Source organism: Lagenorhynchus albirostris, chromosome 7, assembly GCF_949774975.1.
Source record: "Lagenorhynchus albirostris chromosome 7, mLagAlb1.1, whole genome shotgun sequence".
NCBI lineage: Eukaryota > Metazoa > Chordata > Mammalia > Artiodactyla > Delphinidae > Lagenorhynchus > Lagenorhynchus albirostris.
In genome coordinates this window covers 3,322,631-3,350,474 of record NC_083101.1, presented here as the reverse complement: position 1 = coordinate 3,350,474, position 27,844 = coordinate 3,322,631, and the positions used below count along the sequence as shown (strand labels likewise).

Here is a 27,844-nt window from a genome sequence, read left to right as displayed (position 1 = left end):
GATGGGGGCGGCATAAAAGAACCAAACGACAAACGGAGAATCTTCCCAACTACTTTTCCAGGTCAGATGCACACAGAACAAACCGGCCACACTCAGACTGCTGCGGGAGGAAGGAAAGGCGGCTGCGCTAGGTTTTTGTTTGTGTCATGATGGTTTCACGTGTGACCTTGGACCAAACTGGCCAGGATGACTTTGCAGCCAGCGCCTGCCTTTGCACACAGAGTGTCACAGGGTTGCTGCCTGCGCTGGGCTCTCCCCGAGGCCACAGAAGATGGCCCGGCCCTCAGGGGCTTTCCCAAGGCTGACCGCCTCCCATAAGCTGATGGGCAGCGAAGGCCAGGTCCCCCAGCCCTGCCCATACTCACCGTCTCTCCTCTCTGTCCAGGGTGTCCCGGGAGCCCATCCTTGCCCGGGGGCCCCTGAAGAAAGCAAAGGAAGGAAGTTGCATTTTGTTCTGAGATGCGCACACCTTCGGGGTTTCGTGCTACACCAGGCAACAAAAGCTGCTACTTCATTTCCAACGCAACGACGGCAAAGTTACGGTGACAAGTACCACGTGGGACCCAGGGTCTGGGCACCGTCCCCTTGAACGCTCACAACCACCCTGAGGGTCACCGTCGTCTCCCACGGGGAGAAACCAAGGCAGCGAGAGGTCAGCAGCTCCCTGAGGTCCAGCCAGTGGGAGGTGAAGGAGGATCAAGTGTGTCTGGTTCAGAGGCCAAACTCCTCCCTAACCCCTGCCCCCAAGCAAGCGCCGTTAGGCACGAACTCCAACCACGAGGGGTTTTTCTTTCTCAGAGGAAACATACTGTGTCTGTTGTGAGTTGAACTGTGTCTCCCCCAAAATAGGCTGAGGTCCTAACCCCTGGAAGCTGTGACCGTGGCGTCATTTGGAAATAGGGTCTTTGCAGATGGGATTAGGTCAAAGTGAGGTCTGAATGGGTTAGGGTGGGGCCTGATCCAGCGACCAGTGGATAGAGATAGAGAATTTGAAGACACAAAGCAACAGAGAGGCCAGGCGAAGACACAGGCAGAGATCCGGGTGAGCACTTGCAACCCAAGGGCGGCCAGCAGGCGCCGGAAGCTGGGAGAGGCCTGGGACGGATTCTCCCCGAGAGCCCTCAGAGGAGGAGCCAGGCCTGCCCACACCTGAATCTTGGACTTTGGCCTCCAGACTGTGAGAGAACACATTTCTGTGGTTTTAAGTGACCGGCTGTGTGGTCATTTGTTATGGCAGCCCTAGCGCCCTAAGACAGTACCAACTAGAGAATCGTGATGGTCTGAATGAAAGAGGGGTCCGTGCTCCCCAAAAGCAGCTCTCTCCAGCCAGAGCTTCCGGGCAGGTCTCCCTCCCCACCCGCCAGCTGCCAGGAGGCCACTGGAGCCTCGGGGAAGATCCAACATCTCTGGGAAATCCTGGGCCAGCCCCACAGGGAAAACGCAGTACTCACCGGGGGACCCTTTGGTCCAGGGAACCCCGTGGGTCCTTGGGGTCCGTTGGGTCCCTGAGGACAGAGAATGGCCAGTATGAGGACAGACATCTTCTCCCCAGCATCTGGGGGGCCCAGCAGCCCTCACCGTCGGCGCTCTGAGCACAGGCACCAGGATCGATTTATCACTGCTCCCCATGACCTTTTCTCTATTTTTTCCGGCCCTTGCCCTCACCGATGTGAAAAGAAGTCCAGTCAGGGGCCGAGGAGGCCAGGTCACAGAGCAAGGTCCCTCGGGGCAGCACGGGCCCAGGACCCAGTTTCCTGACATCTCAGCCACTGTCCCCCCAAACCCCAAGGCAAGGGCCAAGTGGATGGGCTCTCCATCTCCAACCGACAGAAGACTTTACTCCCAGGGAAGGCTACTCTGACCCCCTTTCCATTTTAGGAAAACCCTCTCCTTCGGCAGAGTCAAAGGCTAGCCTCCCTCTCCCCCGCCCACTGGGGAAGAAATGCAGGGGGGCTATTTAAGGCAGGCTGCTTTCCTGCACATGTTCCTAGAGGTGTTTCCGGGATGTGTCCAGATGCTCACCCGTTCACCCGGAGGGCCGGCCGGGCCATCACCTCCAGAGTTGCCCTGGGAAGGGAGGGAAAGGTCAAGAAAAGCTTATTATTATTTCTACTCTTACTATTTTTGAGCAAAGACTCTGGCCTGTAACATCATCAGAAGTTCAGGGTCACATACTGCACGCGTGCCCTCCTGGAGGCTCACCCCACCGGATTCTCAGTAAAGAGCCAGGCCGTGGCTCCCAAAGGCCGCCTGTCCCCTTGCCTCTACAGGCATACCTGACACTCAGCCGGCGTCCCCGCAGCCGTGACATTCCAGGAGAACACTCTCCCGCTGTGGGACAAAGGCCACGACGCTTCCACCAGGGGGTGCAGCCCAAACTCATGAGAAGACGGGACACAGGCCCCGTCCCAGGGCCCACCCGGCACCGGGCAACAGCTGAGCGTTAAGTCAGCCTCCGGGGAGCGTGATCGTGGCTCAGAGCTCGTCAGGGAAAGATGTGTGTAGCCCCTGGGCCGTCACATCTGCCCAGCTCTGCACCTCGGCCAGCAGCGGGCCCATCTCCTTCGCAGGAATGCACTTTGCAAATCACATCCTGGACAGGACGGGACAGGACCAGCCCGCCTGGCCGAGGTTTGTTTCCACACTGACGGTGGCGGGTGGGGGGGTGGGGGACGGGGCGAAATTGGCTTCAAGGCCCCAGGGCAGGAGGAGGGGACCCGGAGGATCTTTCACCAGGGCAGGAAGAACTTGCTTTAGAATCCCAGCAAAGATGTCTCTGCAGCTTCCAAGCCCCTTCTCAAGAAAAGAAATGAGACCTCCCCGTCAGAACTAGGGCGGCGGGGAGAGGGAGAATCTGTCCAAAGCCTGGCTGGGCCTCACCTCCTGGAGCTGCGGGGCTTCTGGCTGGAAAGTTCCACGGGGGGGATGGCCCCGGGCAGCCTCTGCCACGTGACTCAACCTGACCTAACTCATCCAAGGGCTGGTGGAGGAGACCAGCTCCGTCTGAAATACCCCCAAGAAAACGTCTTTCTTTCTTTTATTTTCTCAAGTGAGAAAGGCCATGGGGCACCCTCAGGTGCTTGACATTTTGGTGCATCAAACACTTTGGTCCAGGGCTCCCCTGGTGGCGCAGTGGTTGGGAGTCCGCCTGCCGATGCAGGGGCCACGGGTTCGTGCCCTGGTCCGGGAAGATCCCATGTGCCGCGGAGCGGCTGGGGCCGTGAGACATGGCCGCTGGGCCTGCGCGTCCGGAGCCTGTGCTCCGCAACGGGAGAGGCCACAGCAGTGAGAGGCCCATGTACCTCAACAAAACAAAACTTTGGTCCATCCCGGGGCCACAGAGGATGCTGAACACATACCTTGGGGCCAGGCTTCCCAGTGATGCCTCGGGGGCCTCTTTCACCCCGTGGACCCTGGACAAACAGGACACAAGACAGGTCAGCGCCAGTCCTCGGCACCCTTGATGCCTCCTTCCCCCCACCCCCCGCCGGGCATGCTCCCACAACCCGCTCCCAATCTGGAAGACGGCCCTCACGCCCAGGGTTACCGTTGGGCCTCGCTGCCCCCGTGGTCCCGGCTTCCCAGGTGTGCCCTGGAATCAGAGAAAAAGGGCGTCGGTCAGTCACTTGACACACCTGTCACTGTCTGGGCGGTGGGCCCCCTCCTGGGTGATGGAGAGACCCCGCGAAGTCAGAAGCTAGGAAAGCCCCTCCTCCTTATCTTTGTTTTAAAGGAAGACTTTTCAGGGTGACAGGATCCACTGCACATCCAATACACACAGCTTTATATTTCTGTACAAGGCCTGCTGAAATCCAATTTTCTCCCTGCTGCCTGATGGATGTTAACCACGCTTATCTGGTTTCCTTCCCTCAAAGCATCTAGCCCTCCCTCCTCCCCCCTCCTCCCCCTTCATCTCTCTCTCCACTCTCTCTCTCTCTCTCAGCAGGGGTGGGGGGAATCATTATTACAAGAAAAGAGAAGGAAGTCAACCCCTTTCCTACATAATTTACTTTTGCTACAGTTAAGGATATTAGCCATTAAATTTTCAACGGGCGCTGCAAACGAACAAACTTGCAATTTAATACATAAATCATGTATCCAAGAGTCATTTGCTTCTCATCTAATAGAATTGAGACTCCTTCTCTCTCTGTGGTTTTGCATTTTCCAAACCAAGGAAAACAAATGCACTGCGTTTGTTTTTTTCTCAAGCAAATATATAACAGCCGGTAAGTGCAGTTTACCTACAGCACATGGAAGTAATGGATGGATCACGGCTCCTATATCTCCACCACTTCTCCATGCATTTTCCGGGAATTTTTTTTTTTTTTTCTGGTTTCTACAGCCCAAGATGGATCTGTATTGCCAAAGGCCACCTGATACATTTCCTCTCACCATCTTTCATTCACTGCCAGAATCAAAAGTGCTTTCTAGAGCCTCCCGTTTTGAAGTGAGTTTAATAAAACCTTTTATGATAATGAGGTGATTATGATGCTTTTTAACGATGCACTCTGCTCTCGCTGCTTTCATTAGATGACGAGATCTCTCGGCTTCAAATAAACATTTGCCTACAACAATGAATGAAACATCTGCTTTCTTCAAATGATGGACTTCCACCAGCAGAGACACCGTGACCCACCCGGGTGCCTCCCTGGCATTTGCGGGCGAGTCCAGCTGGCATGTCATCTCACGCCCAGCCTCCACCCAACGCCACGACCCAGGTCGCAGTTCTGATCTCGTCACCTGAAAGGCTCTGGGTTCCGACCTAAACTAACTGTGCCCCGGGCACTGGGAGCAAAACAGAGTCTCAGCCATGGATTCTGTCAGGCCTCCCAGGTGGTGCCAACGCTCTCCAGGTTTCCTCGTAAACGAACCCAGGGCTTTGCATCCTGGTGACGTACGTCACTGACCAGAAGGTGCCCCGTCCATGACTTCCTTAACAGAATCTCCCGTGAGCGCCTGTCCTTGTGCCCTTGCGGGGGAGGCACGGGCCTTCCCAGAACTAGCCTTGCTCGAGCCAAGATGCCCGACGCAGGCGGCAGAAGCCTCCGGTCGCTGGTGGTGTTCCTAAGGGGTCGGCTCTTCCCAGGCAGGGCCGGCTGGGACCCTGCCTCGGCCCGGGGTGCGGGCCAGTGACAGGGACAGACTGTCGATTGCTCACATGACAGCCGGCTGTACGTGGAATCCACAGCCAGCAGTCCCCCAACCCAGCCAGCCCCTCCGCAGAGGCCAGGATGAGGCGGACAGAAGGGCACCTGCCGGCTCACAAGCAGCTGTCAGACGGGAGGCACACGCTTATCAGCACACACGCCACCCGTCACGCGGAGCATCCTAGCACTTAGGAGCCTCCACCGGACCAGAATGTCCAAAAGGAGAGTAAAACGACCTCTGCACAGAAGCACAGCCCGCCGGCTCCCTTCCCACCCGCTCTCCACACCAGAGCGGGGACCAGAGCTACGCTAAAAACCTCCCACGTTGCTCCCCCGATGAAAGCCTGGGTGGATTCCGCCGTCCTTCCGTGGGAAGGTTACAGAATAAAGGCGTCTGTCTCTCCGGAGGGGAGGACGGGCAGACGTGCCGTCAGTGCTGAGTCTCGCGACTCCGGGGTCCTCTCCCGGGCGCAGGGACACGCGGAGCCCACGGCTAAACAATGAACGCTCGGGGTCTCGGACCCGGGGGCTTGTCCGCCTGCCAGGACGTGCACTAAAACGGCGGCGCTAACTTGTCCGCCGGGAGCCGGCTGATCTCAGACGGTTCCTGGGGACAGACGTGGCCATTTTCCCCTGGAAAATGTGCCTGGACACATCTCTCCCACAATGAACAGACGTGTGCTCCGGTCATGCCTGACCACGGCCCAACCTCTCCCTTCGGGAAAAGCTGGCATCTTTGCCATCCCAGCTCTCTCTAAATGCTGGCGGCCACACCCACCCACGTGGCCACGATACAGCCACATGCAACCCGACCATCCCTGTCAATCCCGAAGTAGATCGTTTCCTCGGGGTGTCCAGGTTTCAGACCCCAGGAACCACGTCCGAACCTCAGAACAGGAGGAAGTGTCCCGGTCCCAGGCCCCCCTGCTTTCCAACAACCCGTTTTCAGTGGTGATCCTGGTGATCACGTGCTGACGCATTGGAACAATGGCCCGTGAGGGCCGGGGGGCATCCAGGCATCTGCCCAAACTTCTCGGCTCGGGACTGGGGAGGCCGAGAAGCATGAGGGGCAGAAGAGGGCGGCAGAGCTTGGACCAGAGCGCCACGGCCCCCAGAGCCACGGCCAGGCCTCTGCTGCTCGACGTGACCCCACGGGGCCTGGACCTGCAGTGCAGCTCCTCCACGGAAGGGCCTGTGTCACATCACATGACCCCCTGTTGACCGTCATGACCCCTCTTGGGGACTCTCACGGCAACGTGGCGCGGAAAGCCCTGTGCTCTCCACAAGCTCAGGGGCTGCCCACCCTGTCACCCCGCGGTCCCCACGCTTTTACCAGACCCTGGACCACTTTTCTCAAATGACAGTCTTTCCCTGAAGACACTAGTCAGACTGTCCCTACCAGGAAGAACTAGACAGACAGGTAGGCAGGTAGATGATGGACACACAGACAGTTACAGACACAGACACAGACATGATGTAGACATGACATACATCTAAACATTGCAGATACAGACATAGGTACAGATACATCTAGACACCGATACAGACAAATAGATAAAGGTCTCCCTGTGGTTATGCCGTTGACTTGCACTCAGAAAAGTCCCCGTCTTTCTCTTTTGTGAGCCTGGTAGATACGTTCGTGCACGCGGATTTTGGATGGCTGAAGTCTTCCTCCCTGCTTTCAAGAGATCTCACTGTCTCCGCTCAAACGCAGTAACATTAGTTTGTAGCGAGCACGCTGAGGAGAGGCAGCCCGTCCGTCTGCGTGGGGAGGACCAGCCCGGGGTGGAGGGGACCGGGCTGGGCCCAGCGTCTTCTCCAGGCCTGCTCTGCACACACCCCACACGCCTGTGGACAAGGCCGCTCCGAGTCCAAAGGCCCAGGCGGACCCTTCCTGTCCCATGATTTCCCTAAGCAGTGTTCAGGGCAGCTCCTGCAGGATGGCCTGGGCCGGCAGGGGGCCGGGAGGGCGGCTCCCCCAGCCTGAGCCCTCGGATCACCTTCCCTCAGGGGGACAACAGAGGGAAGCAAAGCGCGTGGCACCTGGCGGGGTCCCATGACAGCGGCAGCGTGGGAAGAAGAGGAAGGAGGCGACTTGACCCTGGGAGAGCAGAGTCCGTGAGATACAAGGCAGAACTCCTTTCCTTCCTTTTAAACTTAGCCTGGAGGGAAAGTCACTTGGGCTGAAAGAGGAGAATCTGGGTTTCGCCAGTGACCCAAAAGAGATGGCAGGATGGCGGCTGTGCATGAGAAAGCACTGTTTTCTCAGCGTGCCTTCCCCTCAGGCCTGCTGCCCTTTCTACTGCGGCACTGCCCCGCCCGGGGGGCCAAGAGTCACCAGCGCTCAGTGGACAGGCTTAAGGTCAGCTGTTCCAGAAAGCAGTTTTGGCAGCAAAGTGGGTGAGATGTATTGGAGAATATACCCGCGAAATATATATATACCCGAGAATAATATATATATATAAGATATATATGTTTTTTATATATATATAATATATATTATAACATATATATAATACATGTATATAATAATATATATATATATATAAAAAATATATATATACCCGAGAATATACCCGAGAATCAACAGGATGTATTGGAGAATATACCCGCGAAATACCAAGGCAGCAGAAGAAGCCACCTGAGCAGAGGCCAGACCGTCCTTACCCGGCCACCCTTCTCTCCGTTGGCACCAGGAAATCCGGGAAATCCGATAGAACCCTGAAAGAGAGTTAATCAGGGAAGAGGCTTGAGAGCCTGGTCAGGAGGACGAGCGATGCTGCCTGTGCAGCAGGAAGAGTCCGTTAGAGTTCATGGTCTCGGACCAAACTCACCCACTACCCACCACCCATCCACCCACCATCCATCCACCTGTCTACCCACCCACCACCCACCTATCTACCCACCATCCATCCACCTGTCTCCCCACCCACTATCCAACTATATACCCACCCACCCACCCACTATCCAACTATATACCCACCCACCCATCCATCCATCCATCCATCCACCATCCGTCTACCCATCCACCCACCATCCACCCATCTACCCACCCACCACCCAACATCCACCCACCATCCGTCTATCCATCCACCAAACCACTCATCCACCCACCCGCCTACTCAGTATTTCCTGAGCATCTCACAGACTCCAAATTTAAAATCCAGAACTGAATCCTAACCAGGCTTCCCCTTTCTCCCTCTCTCCGCACTCTCCTCTCACACACCCGTCTCTGCAAAACACTGGTGTTCTGGGAGAAAATGGAACGTGTGCCACTCAGATTAACTGGAGATGATGTGTGAATGTCACATTTATGACATTTGTTTTCTGCACCTTGTTGCCATGTTTCGTTATCTTCCCAGAACACCTCTAAATAAAGCATGGCAGCTTATAAAGTCAGAAGTGAATGCAAATTTATGCAACGACTGTGGCCTCGCACAGCTCTTTAATTCTAGAACTTTACAAGGTGCACACAGGCAGGGATGCACTTAAGGGCTTTGATTGGTCGGATATCCAAACACTTACCACGTGAGCTCCCAGTGACACTGCCTAAAGCATTTCTTCGGCACGTCTCTACTCTCTGCGTGACTTAAAATCCTGACCTGAACGTGTGCTTAGACCAGGAAAAGCTGACCGACGTTCAAACCCTGAACTTCTCCCAGGGCGCTGAGCTTTGCCAAGCCACCCATGTGCCCGCCTCCCTGCTCCGAACAGGAGACTGTACCGAGCTTCAGGGGGGAACACCTGGGACGCAGGCTTCACAGAGCTCGGCGCAGGAGCTGGGTCACCACCCAAGGACTGTCCAAACCGCCTGAGCAGCTTCAAGGTTCTGCCCTCATCTTCCCAAAAAGCTGCCTGAACTTGATCTATATTCTCCCCAAACTCCTCCTCTCTCTCCTCTCCTCTCCCGAAAGGACACGCATTTCAGGAGAGCAAATGGGTCCATCAGCCTCTCTTCCTCCAAATACAGTGGACAGCACTGCAGTCAGCAATGACATCGCGGCAGACACTACACAAACTCCTGGTTCACAGCAAACGACCTCCCCTGCGTGGTGGCTGTCGGCTGCTGAGTGGGGGCCTTCGCGTTCCACGGGAAGGACTGACGTAAGCATTGCCATCAGCAACAAGGAAATACCTAGAGCTGCAGCCCAGCCCACGGGGCCCTGCCTCTGCTAGCAAGCGGGGTGTCCAGAGGTCTGAAGCCCAAGGAGGGCAGGATGCACGGACGCAAACCCCAGAGACCCACGAGTTCTCTTTTGCTGTTAATTATGTCTCTAGTGAAGGCAGCTGGTTATTTTTTAAGGAAGAACCATGAATAATAAAAGGTGAGATTAAAAAAAATCATGTTTTAAATGATTTGCAAAGCCTCAAGGAGCTGTTACACGTAAAATAAAGCATGATTTCCTATAAGAAAGGTTTCATCTTTCTTTTATACTCAGTTATGAGCAAATAACTTTTGGATCTCCAGGGTGAGTTAAATCTGAGAGAGGAACACGAGTTCTGGGTGTGGAGAAACCAGTGCACGGCGGTCCCCACGAGGCCAGGGGCACTGAGGGTCCCGAGGTGCAGCCCACGCTCAGCTGGGGGGTCCCCTTCTGTGAAAAGGCTCACCTAACTGTCCAGGTCCCTGCCTTCTGACTTAGCCGCATTACCACAGACGGTGGTGAACGGGGCAGAACCGAGACAGCTACTGTGACCTTCTGCTTTGTCGCAGCAGCTACGCCAGGGAGGGCGAATGGGTGATAGTGTGCGGGGCAGGGAGATGCCAATTGTCAAATCTAACAAGGGGGTTAGTACGTTACCTTTGGCCCTTGTCTTCCTGGGTAGCCGGGCAATCCTGGGACTCCGAGTTTTCCCTGGGGAAATAAAGGAGGTGACTCCACGGCCAGCTCTGTACTTCTCTTAGCAGAGAGAAAGCCAGCGTGGCTTGGCAGGGGACTGGAGTCTCCAAAGGCCGAGGACACGGTCATCACAGAACGTGCCCTGCCTGGTTTAAAGCAAAGGGCCCTCAAGCAGGGATGGACGCCACCGCTGAAGCAACAGTGGGTGGAGGCAATCGCTCCAAATAAAGGGAAATAGTTCTTTATCTATGATATTTTGGTCAATCTTTTTGTAAAAGAGTTCCAGCCTTGGGGCAGGACAGGGCGGGATGACTGGGCCAAGCAGAGCTGGTTCCTGTTCGGGGGTGAAGGTAGGGGGTAGGGGAGCAGGACGGGGGTGGGCGGCCTCCTGCAGGTGTAGGAGCAGCTGTCGGGAGCCCTAACCCCGCCACAGAAGATGGTGCACGTGGGTACCAAGCTCAGACCCCAAGCTTTGTGACCAGCGGGAGGAAGGAACTCTTCCGGGAGTGGATTTGGGGACAAGGATGCTGGGTGGAGTCAAGGGGACAGGAACCACGTCAGGACTCGCGCCAGCTCCCACCTGGGGCTCAGCCCGACCAAGCCACTGCCTGGACGCCCAAGGCCATCGGGAAGAGACTGTCCCTGGGAAGCGGTCAACCTCCTGTGTCACGTACCTTCTCCCCAGGGGGTCCCAGAGGACCCGGGTCGCCATTCGGACCTCCACGACCCTTGGGACCTTCGGGACCGTCCTCCCCTCTGGGACCAGGTGGGCCGATCTCCCCCTGCAATTCAGAAAGAGAAGGTGAAGGAGACCCCCAGAGTCTCTAGCCCCCCAAAGTTCCCCCCTGCCCACCGTCTGGGAGTGAGGGGCTGGATCCCAGGCCAGGGCAGTAAGAGCCGCTGGGCCCCCTCAAGCAGATGGACCCTCGTCCTCGCACCGAGGAGACCGGGGCTCTGCTGAGCGACCGACGCCCCTCGGGACCCACACTTAAGCCCTCGCTCCCCTATTCCCAATGGCCTTCTCCAAATCAAGCACCTCTCGGCTAAAATCACTTCGGTGGCCACGGCAGCCCTGAACTGCTACTTCCCCAAAGAGCAGAAGTGCCTTGCACTGGGGCAGCCGCCTTCTTCTCCTGAAGCCCCAGGAGGTATCAAAATGGACCACAGGCCTGGCTGGGCCACGCCTGGGCGTCACGGCACACGGAGACCCACAGGGTGTATCCAGAGATGGAAGAAACGAAACGTCACCTCATCCAACTTCCCCAAGTAACAGGTGGGGAGGCCTGAGCCCACACAAGGAAGAGGGCCTTGGGGCGTGGCCAAGTGCAGCAGCAGGGGCGTGGCCCGGCCCCGGAGTGCCCACCCGGGCCCTCTCTATCGATGTGTTCCCCTCCGATCACTGGTTTCCGGGAGCAGCTGCAGGACAGCTGTGCAAACCCCCAACAGAAATGTGCGCTGCACGCATAAAGCAAGCTAATGACTCCCTTATTGCCCAGCCCCAGTGTGTCTACAGGTCGAGGACTCTCTGTCCCTAAGAGATGCTTTTCTCGTTCAACAAAAGAATTCTTCCCATGTTTTCTGAGCACTCAGAAAATTAGGAAATGCCAAGCACTGGGCAGAAATTCCTCTCTGGGAGAAATCAAGACTGAGGAGCCTCACTGCCCAGCTGAGGAAGTGTCCCCGCCCACCCCACCCCCGTCCATCCTCATCCAATTCCAGCCAGAGGTCCACTCAGGGTACGGCGTGCAACTGCGGAACGTCTTTTGAAAATGCACTCTCCTCGTATGGACCCAAATGTGTGCATCAGGTCATTGGGAAGGAAGATAAAAGGGACTTTCACCAGCCAGACAGAGAGAGGCCCTCAGAAGTGGGGAGTCGCCACTGCAGAGAAAGTTCTAGAAAAGCTGTCTTCAGCAGCAATATAACTGGGACAGGACTACGAAATGAACCCCCCTCTTTTACTCCCCTCCCTTCTGACAGAGCCCCGGATCACGTCTGCCTTTTCAGCGTGGGACAAAGCGCCCAGTGTGCGGGCTCTCTGGTCCTGGCAGGTGCTGGTAAGGCATCTGTTTCGTGGAGCACAAGGAGGGCGGCCTGTATGACAGCCCTGTTTCCACGACAGCGTCCGTCCAGGCACGTGCGCCGCTGCCGCCACAGCGCGCCCGCCGGGGGTGTGGGCATCCCCTCCCTTCTGCCTGGCCTCCGCGCATTCCGAACTTGTCGGGGAAACTTCCAAGTGTCTCCACGGCAGCAGGCAGCTGGCCTCGTAACCCCACTTCCTGAAGCACCAGCTGCATCACCTGCTCATCTGCACGAAAACACCGCCAGTGGCTTCCTGTGGGGCGCCAGCCGCGTGGCACGCGCCATCCCGCCCCAGCACCCACCAGCTTCCCTGGAGCCGAGGCTAATCATTAAGAACCAACTAGGTTGTTGCAACGTCTGACAGCCCAGCAGGAGGTCCCGGAACACAGGGGTCGTCTGGGGATCCGAAGAGCAGCTGAAGAGGTGTTTGGGGGCCAAGTCACTCAGAGCGCTGGTCAGGGTGTGGCCCTGCCAGTGACCGGCCGGTGGCCTTGGTCAGGCTGCTACCCTCCCTGGTGAGCTGGGTCGTTTCTGCGACCCCTTCTTCTCTCCCAGACGCCTGTCACCCTTCTTGACCCAAAAGAATTGCTCTGCAAACCAGGGTATCAGCCAGAAAAAAAACAAGTTCCCCCTGACCCACTAATGCAGGGCAAGGACACAGGGCAGAGGGGCCAGGTGACCCTGTAAGCAGGGGTTTAGGACCAGGTGTCAGCTGCCATGGCTCCGATCTGGAAGCTGGGGAGGAGCTGGAACTGCCGGCGGCCCAGGAGCCTCCACGGAGGCATCACCTCTGTCCTGAGAAGCTGCCCTGTGGACCCAGCGGGGCCTCCCGCCCAGCCCACCTTGCCCCGCCCCGAACACTCACCCGGTCTCCCTTGATGCCCATGTCTCCTTTGAAGCCCGGAAAGCCGTCTTCACCCTGCACGGGGGACCGGAGAGAGCCTCGGTCTGTATGAGAAACCCCACCGCCCAGGTCCCCCCACCCAGACCCTCTGGGCCCCAACACCAGCGCCAGACATGCTGGGCAGAGGACTGTCAGTGCCCGGCCTCCTGTCCCTCGCGAGATGCGTTCCTGTCAACCCTTTGCATTCTGCGGTTCTGGCTGGCTTTGCAGCCTGCAGTGGGAGCGCTGCAGCCCTGGTCACCCTGTTTGAGTTTAAAAGCTCTGCACGGCCGGGTGGTGGGCAGCCCAGCACCCAGTCTGTCAGCACCCGTTTCTCGGAGCACCTTTGTCTCGTCCAAGCATCACTATAGGCCCAGTAGCGGCGGACGGGCAGACGTTTGAGTACGGGGAGCCAGCCGGAAGAGCCCCCAAAGGGAATGGGACTACTGTTGATGGCCTTATGGGTGGGGGCGGGAAGAGCTCTCTGGAAGGGACAGGCAGCGCCTGGAAGGGTCTGGGGGCGTGCGCTGTCCTGCCTGCAGGCTGGGCCAAGGACGAGCAGGTGGCCGGCGTCTCAGTTACCTAGTCCCGCATTCCACGGGGGAGCTGTACACATCCGTGCTATTTGTGAACTGGGGGATTCAAAATGCCAGTGGCCTACGGTCACTCGAGTTCCCAGGGTGGACCTTCCTGGCTCTTGGCCAAGCCCCTGAGGAAAGGAGGGGACACTCACCTTCTCGCCCTTGGTGCCCTTCAGACCTCGGATGCCGTCTGCCCCCTGCGCAAACAGAGAAGAAAAGTCAGCAGCCACAAGCCCGAGCCTCTACGGACCCCAAAAACGGGCCCGACCCCCAACACCAGGGGAGCTGAGCGTCCCGATAGACCAGTCCCCTCCCACCGCCCCCAGGCTAGGGGGAGAGAGCTCTGTGGCTGTGCGGGGCGTCTTCTAGAAACATCTCGGTCTCTCTCTCGGTCTCTGCTTGGGGAGCAGAGGGGGCGTGAGGCCTGAGCTCGGGCTCTGGAATCAGGCAGACGGGGTCAGGCCCCCCACGTGTGGCCTCTGACGAGGCCCCAGACTTCTGCTCGCTTGGGAAGAGGGGGTGATGACAACCCTCGCCCCATCGCTGCTGGGGGGAGGGGAGGGCGCAGGAAGCCCTGGGACGGGGCCCGGCAAACGGCAGGTGCTCAGTGAGGGGAGCTGTGTGCCACCCGGCGATTTTCCTTCTCCTTTGTTATTAACGTAGAATCGTACGTTACGATGGTAGCAGTAATAATTACCACTTAACGACACCAGCCACTCCCACTGCCCTCATCACATCGGCTCAGGACGTTCTCATCCCCGTGACGAATAAGACTGTCGGGGCAGGACCAGCCCCCTCCCTGTCTCCCAGGTAAAACCACTCCATCTCCGGAATGGACTTGACAGCCGTGCCCCCCACCTGCCAGCAGGGTGCAGAGCCTGCCCCCGACCGACTGCCAGAAGCTTCCTCAGGCCACCAGCCCGCGGGGCCCCAGAGACGCCGGGCCTCCCGTTCGGGTCCAGCTGAGGCTGCAGCCGGGTCCCTCGGGCTGCCAGTTGCGCTCTTGTAGCAAGAACCTTGCACAGAATCTGCAGTTCTGAGCCTTTTCTCTGAGGCCCAGGAGAGCTGAGAAAAGCTGTGGAGGGACAGAGGGACGGGGCCGGACAGACGCAGAGAGCTGGGCTTGGCCTGTGCCCATGGCTACATCGGCTTCAGGACAGAGGGGAGGCCGGTTACCCCGAAACCCTGATGTCGGGGGCGGGGGGAGGTGGGCTCTGGCACCAGGTCCCCTCCCCCTTGCCGGGCAGGCCAGCTGGGCTTCCCCTGCCCACGCACTTCCAGAAAGAAGAGGGTAAGACGGCATTGCTCAGATCCCTCCCAGACCTAAAGTTCTACTGTCTCGTGACCCGCACGAGGCCAGGGCAACGGGGCCAAGGAGACGAGCAGACCAGGGTTTCCCAGTCTCGCGCCATCGCCTTCAGGGTGTGGATAGTTTGTTGTCGCGAGGCTGCCCCGGGCAGTGGAGGGGGTTGGATGGCCTCCCTGACCTCTGCCCTGCCCCTCCAAGCTGAGACGGTCAGAAATGTCTCCAGGCGTCCCTGGGGGAAGACTCTGCCCTGGGGCTAGAGCACCCATCATGGCCCTGGTGGTCCAGCGCTCAGGGAGCAAGGTCAGAGGTCACAGAACAGCCCAGTGGAAGGAGTTGCTGGGCCAGCGGCTGTGAGGGCACAGCGGGGGACAGGGCCTTCCCAAGGCCTCCAGTGAGTGCGTGCGGGGGGACTTCCGCCAGCCCACCCAGCTCCCGTAGGCTCAGGGGGCAACTGATTTGATTTGCCGACAGTCAAGCCCAAACAGAGCCCTGAGGAAGGGGCAAGTCAGAGGGCGGCCCGGGGGATGCTTAAAGGTCAGTGAGATCAAAGAGCTTGGAGGGGCCCCTTTCCCAGGAGGAGGGCAGGGCTGCAGTGGAGGAAAGCTAAGGACCTTGGTCTCTGACGGTGACACCCGGACTTCCCACCCCACCTCCGCTATCAGCGCCCTCCGGGGCTCATCACGTCACGGGCTCTGCAATCTATTTCTCCAATGAGAAGAGCGTTCAGTCCTGCTTCTCCTTCCACCCTCCGCTTGCCCGTCTAGTGGGATTGCTCATATCACGGATGAATTTAATCAGACCGACAAGATAAGAGCATTCTCCACAAACATCTCAGGGTAGACACCTTCCCGGCTCACGGAATCAGCATGTGGCACAGGCTCCTTGTGCAATGGGAATTTGTAAAACAAACGCGCACAGAGCTCACACAACCAGCACAGTTGCTAAGTCACCGCCCTTATAAACTCACTAGGCAGCATGTGGGGCGAAAGCCTGCTTCAGAGAGAAGCTGCCCATCTAAGGGTCCTGACCTGGGGCATCTCTCTGCCCTTGGCCTTGGAACATCCCAATTCTGGGAAATGGAAGTTGGAGCCCCTTGGGGTCAGGATGGGGTACCTGGTTAGGAATAAGCAAGTCCAGGGTTGAGTTCTGGCTTCTGCATGGATTTACGGGTAATTTGGGGTAAGTTAACTAAAAACTGAAGTCTCGGGTTCTGTGTCCTCCACACAGAACCCTGATGTGGAAAAATGCTTGAAAGTATAAAGGACCGTGAACGACACGGGGAGGGGACTCCGGAGCTTACGGGTGTGTTCCTGCAGATCCCCCAAGATAAACTAGATGTTTTATACACGTTCGTATATATGATACTTCGCATCAAATTACAGTCATTTTGAAAGAAAGACCCACCCTTAGCTTTCCTGTGGGTGGGAAGCCTGAGACTGAAGACACGGCAGCATCTCCACCCCGAGAAAGAAGGGTTCTCCCCACACACACCCCTGGGGGCACATCCCTCTGCGTGTATACATCCAGAAGCAGCATCACCGAGACTGAATTGCACAGCTCAAAGCAAACCCAGTTAGCTCAGGGCAAACAGACAGGGCCCTGTGTTCGGAGTACTGCTCTGGACCTCTGCGCCCATTTGACACGGTGCCAGGAGCCTTTCAACACGCCGTGAATAAATGGACGTCTCCCACGAACGCGTCCCCCAACAACAAGGTCTGCCCAGATGTGATCGGCCTGGAAGAAACAGCTCCAAGCATCCCAGGAAAGGGCGCCCAGCTCGTCACCTGGGCTGAGATCCACTGCCTCTGAGGGGCTCCGGAGCAGCAGGTCACTTGGCAGGTGGTGACAGTGAAAGGATCGTGGGGCAGAAGGGTGCCTCCCCGTCCCGGCAGACGGCCACCACCGCGCTGCTCGTGCTGTCCCAGATGCCCGGGGAGCGCGCCCTGTTCCCCTGCAGCCCCTCCTGGCCCCGCGGGCCCCTCCCTCACCTGCTCCGGCCCACATTCTGGGACCCAACCTCCCAGACCAGGGCCACCCCAGTTTTGGGGCAGGAGGGACGTTAAAGCACAGAGGAATCTCTAAAACCGGCCCAGCCGTGCCCCGCAGTCCCGACCTTGCCCTCCAGGAAGACCTGAGGCTGTGAGACCCTCACCTTGACTCCACGAGGGCCTGGGTAGCCGATGGGGCCCTGGGGGCCGGGCGGACCCTGGAACCAGAGGGGAAAGCGCGTTAGGCCTATCTCAGGTGGAGGGCGCAGGGCTCACTCTGGGCCACCCCCTGCATCCTTCCAGAACAAGCCAGAGAGCTTGCCTGCCCCTAGCACACTGCCCTCTCACTCCGGGCAGAACGGATGGACGTGCCAGGTCGGACCCGCGGGGGTAGGCATGCGGGCACTGCCCAGCCCCACGGGGAAGGCGCGTCCGCAGGGGTGTGTCAGGATGGGTGAGGACAGGGCTGGAAGCCCCTTCTGGACTGGGCGGGGGGGCAGCCCTGCCCATCCCGCAGAGGATGCTGGAGGGGCCGAGGGCACAGCCGGTACCCACCTGGCCTCCCTTCTCTCCCGGAGGGCCTTCTTTGCCAGGGTGCCCCTGTCAGGAAAGAGAAGGCTGGCGTTAGTCAGTGGCCTCTGGGAAAGCAGGCCTGGCCATGCTCCAGCTTCCCAAACTGAGGCTCAGAGCCCAGGTCCCTCCCATCTCCTCCCCGCCCCTCCCCACAGCGGCTTGGTCACCCCCAGTCCTTTAGCCCCAACCTCGGCTGCTTCATCTGTGAAATGGGAATAATGCGGGGCCCCGGCAACAGCAGAGGGGAATGTGCTTCAAAACCCAGAGGTGGGCTCCAGGCCCCACTGTGCACCCGTGTCCCCTGACTGAGCCAGAGCCCAGCTGCCCCCAAGCGCAGTGGGAGGGGACAGTGACACAAGGGTGTTAGTTCAAGGCCACCCAGCAAAACCTAATCGGTGGCCAAACAAGGACAGTGAAGTGGGACCAGACCTCCCGGGTCCCAACGCACCCTAGGTCTTCAAAGCCACCCCCCAGGTGACACAGAAGCTGAGCGCAGGGGAGAATATACATCCTACCCCACAGATGCGGAGCTGAGGCCCCGCGGAACTGCTCATGGCTCCTTGGTCGCTGCCCCCTCCACCCTGGCGCCCATCAATTCTATTCTCAGGAACTTGACCTTCTCTGACTTTCTGACCCAAGCTGGTGACTAGGTTCAATGCCTCTGCCTTCACGAGCCAAACACAGATGATAAAAACAGAAACAGAAGTATTCATTATCCGGAAATACAGTTCCACCCCCAAGGATTCCAGTAAAGAGAGGCCATGTGGTGTGGGGAGAATGCTGGCAGGGCAGGATAGGGTGGTCTGGTTCTACTCCTGGTAACACCCAACCCGCTGTGTGACCTTAGGTAAGTCACTTGCCCTCTCTGGGCCTCCACTTTCGTGTGTGTAAAATGAGAGGGTGGGTTGGCTGCTCATCCAGCTTGATTGTTCTCAAGTTCTAGGACGCTACTTGTAGAACACAGCAGCACTGCGGAGACCCAGAGCTCATCAACTCAAGCAAATGATATGTGTGTGTTCTTTTCAATTTGTATTAGTCATGAACTGGATCTGATGCCACAGCGAATAGCCTATCGTGGTGGCAACGCGACGGGAAGGATGCAGAAGTTCCTTTGCAGGGTGGGGTACCCCAGGGAGCCCTTGAGGACAGTTAGGCACCGGTCGGACCACGCCAGCTGCCCGGGCCTGGAAGGGACACACTGCCCGCCATCCCCCTTCCCAAGACGAGGCTCACGGCACCAGCAACCCAGGCCGGCAGGGCTGCACCCAAACGGTGCCCAGGAGAAGATCCTGCCCTGGGAGGGCTGGGAGGGAGGAGGGTCCTGCTCCCTTTGCCATGTGGGCTCTTCATGGGCCTTTTTTACAGTTTCCATCAAACCCAGAATTTTTCTGTGAAGGAGCTGAGGTGATGGACAGCTGTGGTGAAAGCCAGGCCCCAGAGACACACATGGGGGCAGACCCCACATCTCACTCACGTGGGGAAGAGGGCTGACCCCTTCACGTGGCAATGACCTCACTTACATGGTGGCGGTAAGAATAGACCTGATCACAGTGTTTTGGGAGAGATAAAAGAGAGGGACTGATCGTCACCACGATTACTGTTTGTTTGTTTGTTTTCCGCCGTACCAGGCGGCCTGCGGGATCTTAGTTTCCTAACCAGGGATTGAACCTGTGCCCCCTGCAGTGGAAGCGTGGAGTCTTAACCACTGGACCGCCAGGGGAGTCCCTGCCATGATTACTGTTGTTTGAATCAAGGCCAAGCTTCTTAAATGCATTCTAAGTTGTAACTTTCTGGGCATGAGAGTAACTTTCTTGGGGGGGGGAGCCCAAGGCTCATTTATTTTAAATGTTTGAACAGAAAAAGATGGAGAGGAAATACATCAAAGTCAGAGCAGCCGCTTTCCCGCCGTGAAAGGCCGGGCCGTTTCCACCCTCCTTTCTGGCCTCCTTTGCTGGCCTTGCCCCAGTATTCTATAACCAGCAAGACTCTGTAATGGAAAAGTAATAAAACTTAAATTATGTGTATTGGATATTTTTCTGATTAAAAAAGCAATATATGTTCATTGTAGACAAATGGAAAAATAATAAAGCTTAAATTATTTGTATTTGATATATTTCTGATGACTAAAGTAATATACGTTCATTGTGGACAATTAGGCAAGTGGAAAAGAAAATTAAAACCCTTCATAACCTCACCACGCATAGCAACGGTGGCCAAGGGTGTGATATAGCACAGCTAATCTATTTTCTCTGCACATTTGCATGCAAAATTGCCATCAGAAGATGTATTTTTAATTTACTGTTATATCATGAGCATTTCCTCATGTCACTGAATAGTCATTGGAATTCAATTTTTTCCTGGCTCTGTAATATTCCCATGAGCCGGGCGGGATTCCTCGCCCGCATCCTTTTTGTGTGCTGCCCAGAACAACCTCACGATGTATTCCAGAGCATCGAGTCTGCCCCGAAACCCCTCACACTTCTCAAAGGCTCTGAAATCTCTCTTCCTTTCTTCAGCCCAAGCCACACCAAAGCAACACAAAGGGGAAGAGGAACAAACCCTCTCTTTCAGCTTGATCAGCCATGGGATGCCTCTGTTAAGGAGAGATTTTTAAATCTTCTGCTGCCTCCCAATTCACCTAAGACAAGGACTCCGCTCCCCTCAGCCTGCAGTGTTGACGTTTTCCCTTTTTATCTTTTGCTTTGAGCATCTTCAGTGTTGACCCAGCACAACCACACTCCCTCGGGTCCTTCACACGCTCATATTTTAAAGTGTGATGGTTGTTTGGGGGAGAGAAATGGAGACGCAGCCTCCTGGCTCCCTAACCCTCTTAAAGGTCCCTCTTTCCCCACAGAATCTGAAAGGAAACGGGTGACCCTTTAGGGACCCTAGTGACTGGAGTTTCAATTCAGAGAGAGGGATTCCAGGGTGTGACCAGGAAGGTCAGGGAGGCAGGGGCCGTGTAGGCACCGCCCCCTTCCTGACATGATGCACTGAGGGAAATGCCCCATGGACACCCAATACTGCAGAAGATGAATAGAAAAAATGACTGGAAGGATGTACATTCACCTGCTATCAGGGTTTGGCCCATAGGAATGGGACCAGAGGTAGTTTCCATTTTGTGATTTTATTTATTTTCCTAATTTTCCAGAAGAAAATATCTTATCATTAAAAAATGCAATTAGGTGTCAATGTAAGTGAAAACACATAAAAGGCATATTGCAAAATATTCATCTCTTCATATCCAAACTCAGTCCAGGAGACTGAGTCCCCCAGAGCAGTCCCAGCAGGAACGGGATTGTAACCTGCTGGTTCAGACAAAGGCGGGACGATGGGAGACATGTGATTCACGGGACCAAAGGATTCTCAGCCGTGAAAACGGAAAGACACCGTCATCCTATGCCAGTCACCCATCACCGATGAACGGCTGACAGACTGAACTTCCTTGCTTCGCTTTTAACGGCGTTATTATTAACGCAACAAAATAACCGTGTCCGAAATAAACAATTGCGCTCATCTCATTTTCTGAAATAGGCTCTCTATTCAGCGTCAACTGGATATGCTAAAAATAACCGAAAAACAAAAAACCCACCGGCAACTCACACAAGGGGGGTGGGTGCAGATAAGCTCCCGCAGATGGGCCCACACCCAGCGTTTGCCACTTCCCCGCCCCTCCCCCTCACAGCTTGGCCACAGATGGGTTTGTCCCTCGCTCCCTATTTCTAGGCAGCATCTACTTAGCTCCACAGCTGCGTGTTCACACCCCTCTTCTCCGTGCGTGATGGCTAAAAATACAGCCGGCACTGGTGACACACGCGACTGCTCGGAGCCCAGCCCAGCCCTCCGCAGATTTAAAAGTACGAGGCTGGGCTCTGATCACGAGCGGCAAACCCCCATAAATAACGGACGTTCCTACTCATGCAATCACCACCCTCTGACTGAACCACATTATGGAAAGTGTGTCCAAAACCCAGTAAGTAATTCCTGAGCAGTCAAGCTCGCCAGCGGAGAGGTCTTCATCGAAGGAGCTGGAAGAGGAGACGGGGGCCACGTGTGCATGGCCGGCTCGAGAGCGAGGGGAGGGGCCATTTGCCCAGATTCCCAGTGCCCACCCCTGGGTGGACATGGGCAGGTGGGGTGTAAAGGGTGAGGGGGGCAGTAGTACTCACCGGGGGTCCATCAGCACCGGGCATTCCTGGGAGGCCTGGTTTACCCAGGGGACCCTGGAACAAACCACAGACTCCATGAGCAGATGCCCCAGGGATCCCCTCAGCTGCCCACCCTCTCTACAAGCCCCCAAAGTTACTTTTCAACATTTCTGCTCAAAGAGCATTTGTTTAAAAAGGTTGCTCACAGGCACCCGCTCCCCCTGGCTACAAAGCTTCCAGCCGCGGGCAGCACCCAAAGGTAGTGGACCCTTTGCTGTTTCCAGAGCCTTCAGTTTTGCTACCGGAAAAAAATCACCCTCCAAGTGAAGTCAGGAGTTCTCCAACAGGGGCGGCCAGGGGGCTATGAGGCACTGAGAACTGCCCCTTGGAGGTCACTCTGCCGGTGCCGCCCCAGGTGCTGAGTTCACTGGGCACCTGGGGCTGAGCCACAAGATGTGAAAGGACTCCGGCTCCGGTTCTGTCCCCAGCATGTGGACTCGGGGTGCCGAGGGTATATTTAGGGGTGCCAAATTTAGCAAGAAGAAACAAAACAAAACAAACAACAAAACGAGATGCCCAGTTAAATCTGGAATTTCAGACAACACAGTTCAAATTTAACTGAGTGTCCCGTATCTGCTTTTCTTCTCAAATCTAGCAACCTTATACATAGCTAGAGAAAGGAGGGAGGGAGGGAGGGAGGGAAGGAAGGAGGGAAGGGAGGGAGGGAAGGAAGGAAGGAAGGAAAGAAGGGAGGGGGGGAAGGAAGGAAAGTGGGGAGGGGGAGGGGGGAGAGAGGGGGGAGGGGGGAGAGAGGGAGGGAGGGAAGGAAGGACGGAAGGACAAAGGTCCACAGCACAAGCTGGTGACCAGTGCTCCTAATGCACCCCACAGGCAAGCACCCCTATGCCCAGCTCAGCCCACCTACCTTTTCTCCTGGAGGTCCAATTGCACCCTGGGGGCCTGGAAGACCCTGGGAGGGGAAAGAGTGAGCAGGAAAGGTCAGGGAACTTTTCGACTGACTCAGAACCCCTCCCTGCCATCTGTCCATCTTCCCCCGACCCGCTCCCTCATCTGGGTGCCGACCCCATCCTGGGTCACCTCCAGGCTGCGGGGCCCTCGGGGCTGCACTCAGCGGCCGCTCACGCCCCGGGCACTGCAGACCTGCACCTCCCGCTGCCCACAAGCCCACCCGGCTCACTCACCTGGGCGCCTGGATTACCCTGCTGTCCCGGGGGGCCGGGCTCTCCCTGGGGACCCTACAGGAAACACAAGTGAGGCACTGAAGGGGGCTCTGGAGGGCGAGCAGGGGGTGCAATCTGCTGTCGTGCCCAGACGGGAAGGCAGGGGGCCAGATCCAGGCCCCCCCGGGCCGGAAGCACATGCCTGTGTCTGTGCAGGCGGCAGACGGCTGGCCAGGAGGGGCAAGAGACAGGACCTACCAGAAAATATCCCACCCGGCTGAAAATTCCCAAATCCTCACGCCAGCTAAATTCTCCCGGGCCCTTAAAAGAGACGCATGAGACCCCTCTCTCTCTCAGTGGGCGCTGTCACAGCACCTGGCCACCACCAGCTTGCCATGCACAGCGAGAAAGAGGCTTCCCTCCACACCTGTGCTGACGCGGTCGGGCTCTGGATGGAGCAAAGCACCGACTCCGGGATCTCACAACGTGCTCTCCTGCTGGAGGCCTGCACCTCGCGGGGCCGGGGCTCAGAGTCTGCGCCCTCCCCGTCACATCCCCATCTGGTTTTGGTGGCACGGATCCCCCTCCCCTGCCCCGAGCAGCTGGGAGTGAGCCCAGGGGTCACCGCCATGAGACCGGGGCACGGGACCCCCAGACTTACCACATTGCCTTTCGGGCCTGGTTGGCCATCCATTCCCGTCACACCCTGGATGAATGACATTGAAACAAAAGAGACTGAAAATTAACAAGGCTCCCCAGGAAAAGTCCACTCAACACAGCTTGGTCCCCGCCCGCAACGTCAGGGGACGCCACACCCTCTGAGGGAGGGGAAAGGCTTGATCCCAAATAAACCCCGAGATTGGCTAGGGTTTAGCAGGGCTGCCAGGCCCCAGCATCACGTGGGGCAGCCCTGAGTTCTCGGACAGCTGGGCAGGGGGGCCAGCCCTGGGGAAGCCACCCCCAGATGAGCCCTGCCAGAAGCACGGGCTTCTGTCTCCCTCCAGGAGCTGCCAAGATGCTACTGGAAGTGTTTTCAAGGGCGGGAAATGGGCGTCCCGGTGACAGAGTGAACCCTGCACCTCCACCTGCAAGCCCACACCTGCCGGGGCTGCCCCCCACGGGTGAGCATCAGGGCCCCACGGACACCCAACGCGAACACTGGGCAGCGTGCACAGCCGTCAGTGCGGGCAGCTGCCGGCAGGCCCGAGTGGACCACAAGCTGGGGGCGGGATCTCGAGGGCAGGGATGGGACAGACACGCGAAGGACTTACAGGAGGTCCAGGAGGGCCTGGGGGCCCCTTCGGCCCCAGCAGACCACGAGGCCCCTGCGAGAGGAAAGAGTAAGGAAGGTTCAGACTCGGCCAGGAATCCCAGCCCCCTGCCCCGTCCCCAGCCTCCCTCAGCGACCCCTCTTCCCAGAGCCTCTGCTGCGGAGGCGGGTCTCCCAGGGAGTGTGGCCAACTCAACTCCCCCTTCTCCTCTGCTTCAACTCCTCACCGCACCCCAGCTCTCCACCCGGGCTCTCGGAACCAGAGGCAGGGCTGGCTAGAACTGATAGGGGCTCAGTACCCGCTCCCTGGCCGGGAGGGGCATGTGTGTGGGAACCGCCCCACGCACAGGGGCAGGGGCCACAGAGCGGCCACTACCTGCCAGGGAAGGACCCACATCCGGACGGCTCCCTCCCTCCCTGTCAGCTGGAGAGCTAGAGCCTTTCAAGGCACCGCGATTTCGAGTGCCTTTAATTTTGATAGGACCTTCTCAGATGCACTAGAAGAGAAACGCTTCCCACGTTCATTGCCACTTAAATGTTCCCTTCCTTCTTTTAATACCTAGTCACGTAAATGTTTTTCAGAAGTTGATAACCCAGAAGGCATCGCCTAGACCCGTGTTAAGGGGGGAGCTGTGTTGATGAACCCCCATTGTGGCTAACCAGACACCTAGGGTGTAATTTAGTCCCAAGCGGAGGTGCAAACGCCGACCCCGGGCGGGCTCTCCTCCACGCAGCGCCTGCAATATTTCTCCTCAGTTAACGTCCCCCGATGTGTATGGCCACGTTGCCGTGGGTAACAAACATGAGATGTTTGAAAAGTAACAGTAAGTGAAAAGGAATTAATGTCCTTTTGTCACTGAGGAAATCGCTCTGGTCTTAAACAGAAGTCAGCTTAGGTAAAGAGCTTCTGGAGGTCCGGGTAGGGGCGCCCTCCTGGAGGACTCTTTATTTGGAAAATGTAGCCATCAGAAAGTGTGGCAGTCAAGTGACTGGCCTGGACACCTACCCTGTTGGACCCTGGACACCCAACATGGTGGACCCTGGGCACCCACCATCATAGACACTGGACACCCACCATCATGGGCCCTGGACACCCACGATCATGGACCCAGGACACCCACCACGTCTGTACCTGGAGTCCCAACCACGACCCTCGGGGGCCGGGGCTTCCTCCCCGGCAAAGGCTCAGGCTGACTCCTTAGCACTGTCCGCCCACCTCACCCGTTCCTTTCCCGGGAGATCCCCAGATTTGTGTGTCTCAAGGCTGAGCCCCTCTCGAATCTATGCTCTGAGTCGATCCCTGATTCTGGCCAGAGCATCAAGGAGGAGACACAGAAGCCCACCCAGTCAGTGGACTTACAGGCTCCCCGGGCAGCCCTCTGGGCCCGACTTCTCCATCGTCACCCTATGGGGGAGAAAAGAGGCAGGATTTTAGGGATAAGCCATAAAACCTGGACACGAGAGAGACAATTTTTCCTTCATCCGTGCAGGATTCTTTGGCCTGGGGCTGCTTCAGCATACGCCAGTTACTAGTCCCTGCGCAAGCAGGCAAAGCGCCGAGTGTCCCCACTCCCAAAGGCTGCAGGTAAAAGGAGGGGTTTGGGGCTCACAGCCCCAGTGAGGGGAAAGCTGGGCAGGAAAAATCAATGGTTACCTGACAGGTAAAGACACGGATGAAAACTAGAATGGCAGAAACTAGGCAGAGATAGATGGCAGACAGGTAGAAAGACAGCAAGATAGAGAGAGATGATGTATAGATAACAGATAAATAGGTAGAGGATCGATAAACAGTAGGTCGGTAGCTTGATGAATAGATAATAGGTAGATCGTAGACAGATAAATGATAGAGATAAATAGATATAGATAGATAATAGATAGACAGGTGATAAAGATAAATATAGATCGATACATGATAGAGATAAATAGATACAGATAGATGATAGATAGATAGGTGAAAGGTAGAGACATGAATGATAGAAACTGGTGTAGGGCAGGATCCTGAGAGAATCACCAGATGCCCTGGGCCAACCCCAAGGGGCCCTAACGTCTTAAACACAGACGGGGAGCAAACCAGGAGGAGTCTTTCCTTCTGGCTCTACAAGGAAAGCTGCCTTAGCTTGCCTGGTTCACGACCAGGAGATGCTTGTTCACACCCCGCTTCTCTCCGTCAAGGCACTGCCCCCTCCTCCTTCCTTCAGCGCACACACGCACACACCCTGTGCAAGCACGTGCACGCGCACACACACCCACATGCACACAGACACACTCACAGTGCACATGCACACACACAGCCCTGCACACGCATGCACACACACACACGTGTGCACGCGCGTGCACCTCCTCATTCCAGAAGCACAGACATCTGGGGACCCCTCTCCCCTCTCTCATCTTACAGTGGACCGTGCAGGCTGAGGCCCCAACAGGAGACAGTGCCCTGATGATGCCACAGCCCAGGAGCCGTCAGGACACGCATGCCCCTCTTTCCCAGGTACTGGGGCTTCTAAACCTGTCCCCCAAATACCCCTAACGCCCGAAGAAACTGTCTAAGTGACCGGGGCGCATGGAGGGAGAGGGGCCGCAGGCTTCTCTGCCACAGGAGGGCTGTGCTTCCGTCTAAGGACATCGCTTGGTCTGCAGCCCCACCAAGACGCACCTGACAGAACCAGGACTCGGGGCAGAGCCCACCTGAGCGCCCGACCTAGCCCAGGCCCTGACCTTGGATGGCATCACCGCCCCTCGCTCTGTCCACACGCTTCCCTCACCTTGTCCCCACCTCCAGGGCCAAGGAAGGTCATTTTCTGGACTCTCTGCACGTCACTCCTCACCCCAAATCCCAAGCTCTGCCACTCGCTGCCTCTGTCCGCCCCTCACTCAGACACGGAGCTTATCGGCTCCCCCAACATCAAGGTCTGAGATCTGCTTCTACAGGAAGGAAGTCCTGTGTGGCCGTCTGTCCACTCCCATCAACTCCCCTCCCCCCGATGCAGGTGCCGATCACTGCTGCCAGCATCTTGTGCAGTTTTCACCGAGGAGACGGGCAGCAGGTGTGGCCCCCACACAGCAGGATACGTACCCTTTCTCCGTCTTCCCCTGGAGGTCCCGGAGGGCCAGAAGGACCAGGGTCGCCCTGGGAAGCCAAGCAGGGTCAGCGTTAGGCCCGCGGGCAGACACGCACGGCTGTCTCAAGCCCCCCATGTCGTCTTTCTCTGCTTCTGAGACTGAAAATCCCCACCGCCTCCCAAGACTTTCCCAGAGTCACAGAGGACCCCTTTGGAGACAGGGCCTCCTGGCGTGACGGGCTGCAAAGCTGGCTGGCAGGACTCTCAACCCCGGACTCGGTGTCCTGGAGGAGGGTCGGCTGGACCGGCACCCAGGGACCGGCGGGCACCCCAGGACACCTGGGTCTGAGCTGCACCCTACTGACCTCTCCGTGTGAAGCAGGGGCACACCCCAGCCCCGCACGCCCCCTGAAAGGGCCACCACTCTGCACTGTGAAGGTCAGCGCTGGTCCACCTGACACCCCTGCAGCTTCAGGCCTTGCACACCATCGGTGCTCAGTACGTGCTCCTCTGTCAGTCCCACGGACTGGCCCTTCCCCCCGGTCTCCCCATGAGTGTCGGAGAACGTGGGCGAAGAAGCTCTGGCTAAGGCACACGAGCCACTTCTCAGGGCGGCAGACATGACGGGTGACCCTTATGACAGAATCAACAGCGAGCGTGCGTGTGTGTGTGTGTGTGTGCATGTGTGTTCACGTGCACACGTGCGTGTGCCCGCATGCCCAGGACATGCCAAAACATGAAAGAGGCATCATCTACATCAAAGAAAACAGGTTAAGGGCTGC

General features: G+C 57.2%; 1 protein-coding gene across 4 annotated transcripts in view; it reads right to left on the bottom strand.

Annotated features, from left to right (window-relative positions):
* COL5A1 (collagen type V alpha 1 chain) overlaps window positions 1-27,844 on the bottom strand; it is a 157,046-nt gene that overhangs the window by 38,618 nt on the left and 90,584 nt on the right. For all 4 annotated transcript variants that reach the window (XR_009541442.1, XM_060153938.1, XM_060153937.1 and 1 more), the window contains exons 19-37: window positions 27,077-27,130; window positions 25,364-25,408; window positions 24,005-24,058; window positions 23,395-23,439; window positions 22,755-22,808; window positions 22,478-22,522; window positions 21,574-21,627; window positions 17,387-17,431; window positions 16,996-17,049; window positions 13,687-13,731; window positions 12,936-12,989; window positions 10,663-10,770; window positions 9,950-10,003; window positions 7,815-7,868; window positions 3,548-3,592; window positions 3,360-3,413; window positions 2,023-2,067; window positions 1,452-1,505; window positions 366-419 (exon numbers count right to left, since the gene is read on the bottom strand). Coding sequence is in view for 3 of the 4 variants with exons in the window: in XM_060153938.1 (XP_060009921.1) it covers window positions 366-419; window positions 1,452-1,505; window positions 2,023-2,067; window positions 3,360-3,413; window positions 3,548-3,592; window positions 7,815-7,868; window positions 9,950-10,003; window positions 10,663-10,770; window positions 12,936-12,989; window positions 13,687-13,731; window positions 16,996-17,049; window positions 17,387-17,431; window positions 21,574-21,627; window positions 22,478-22,522; window positions 22,755-22,808; window positions 23,395-23,439; window positions 24,005-24,058; window positions 25,364-25,408; window positions 27,077-27,130 (1,017 nt within the window). In the remaining variant the exon portion in view is untranslated. The remainder of the gene's footprint in view (window positions 1-365; window positions 420-1,451; window positions 1,506-2,022; window positions 2,068-3,359; window positions 3,414-3,547; window positions 3,593-7,814; window positions 7,869-9,949; window positions 10,004-10,662; window positions 10,771-12,935; window positions 12,990-13,686; window positions 13,732-16,995; window positions 17,050-17,386; window positions 17,432-21,573; window positions 21,628-22,477; window positions 22,523-22,754; window positions 22,809-23,394; window positions 23,440-24,004; window positions 24,059-25,363; window positions 25,409-27,076; window positions 27,131-27,844) is intronic.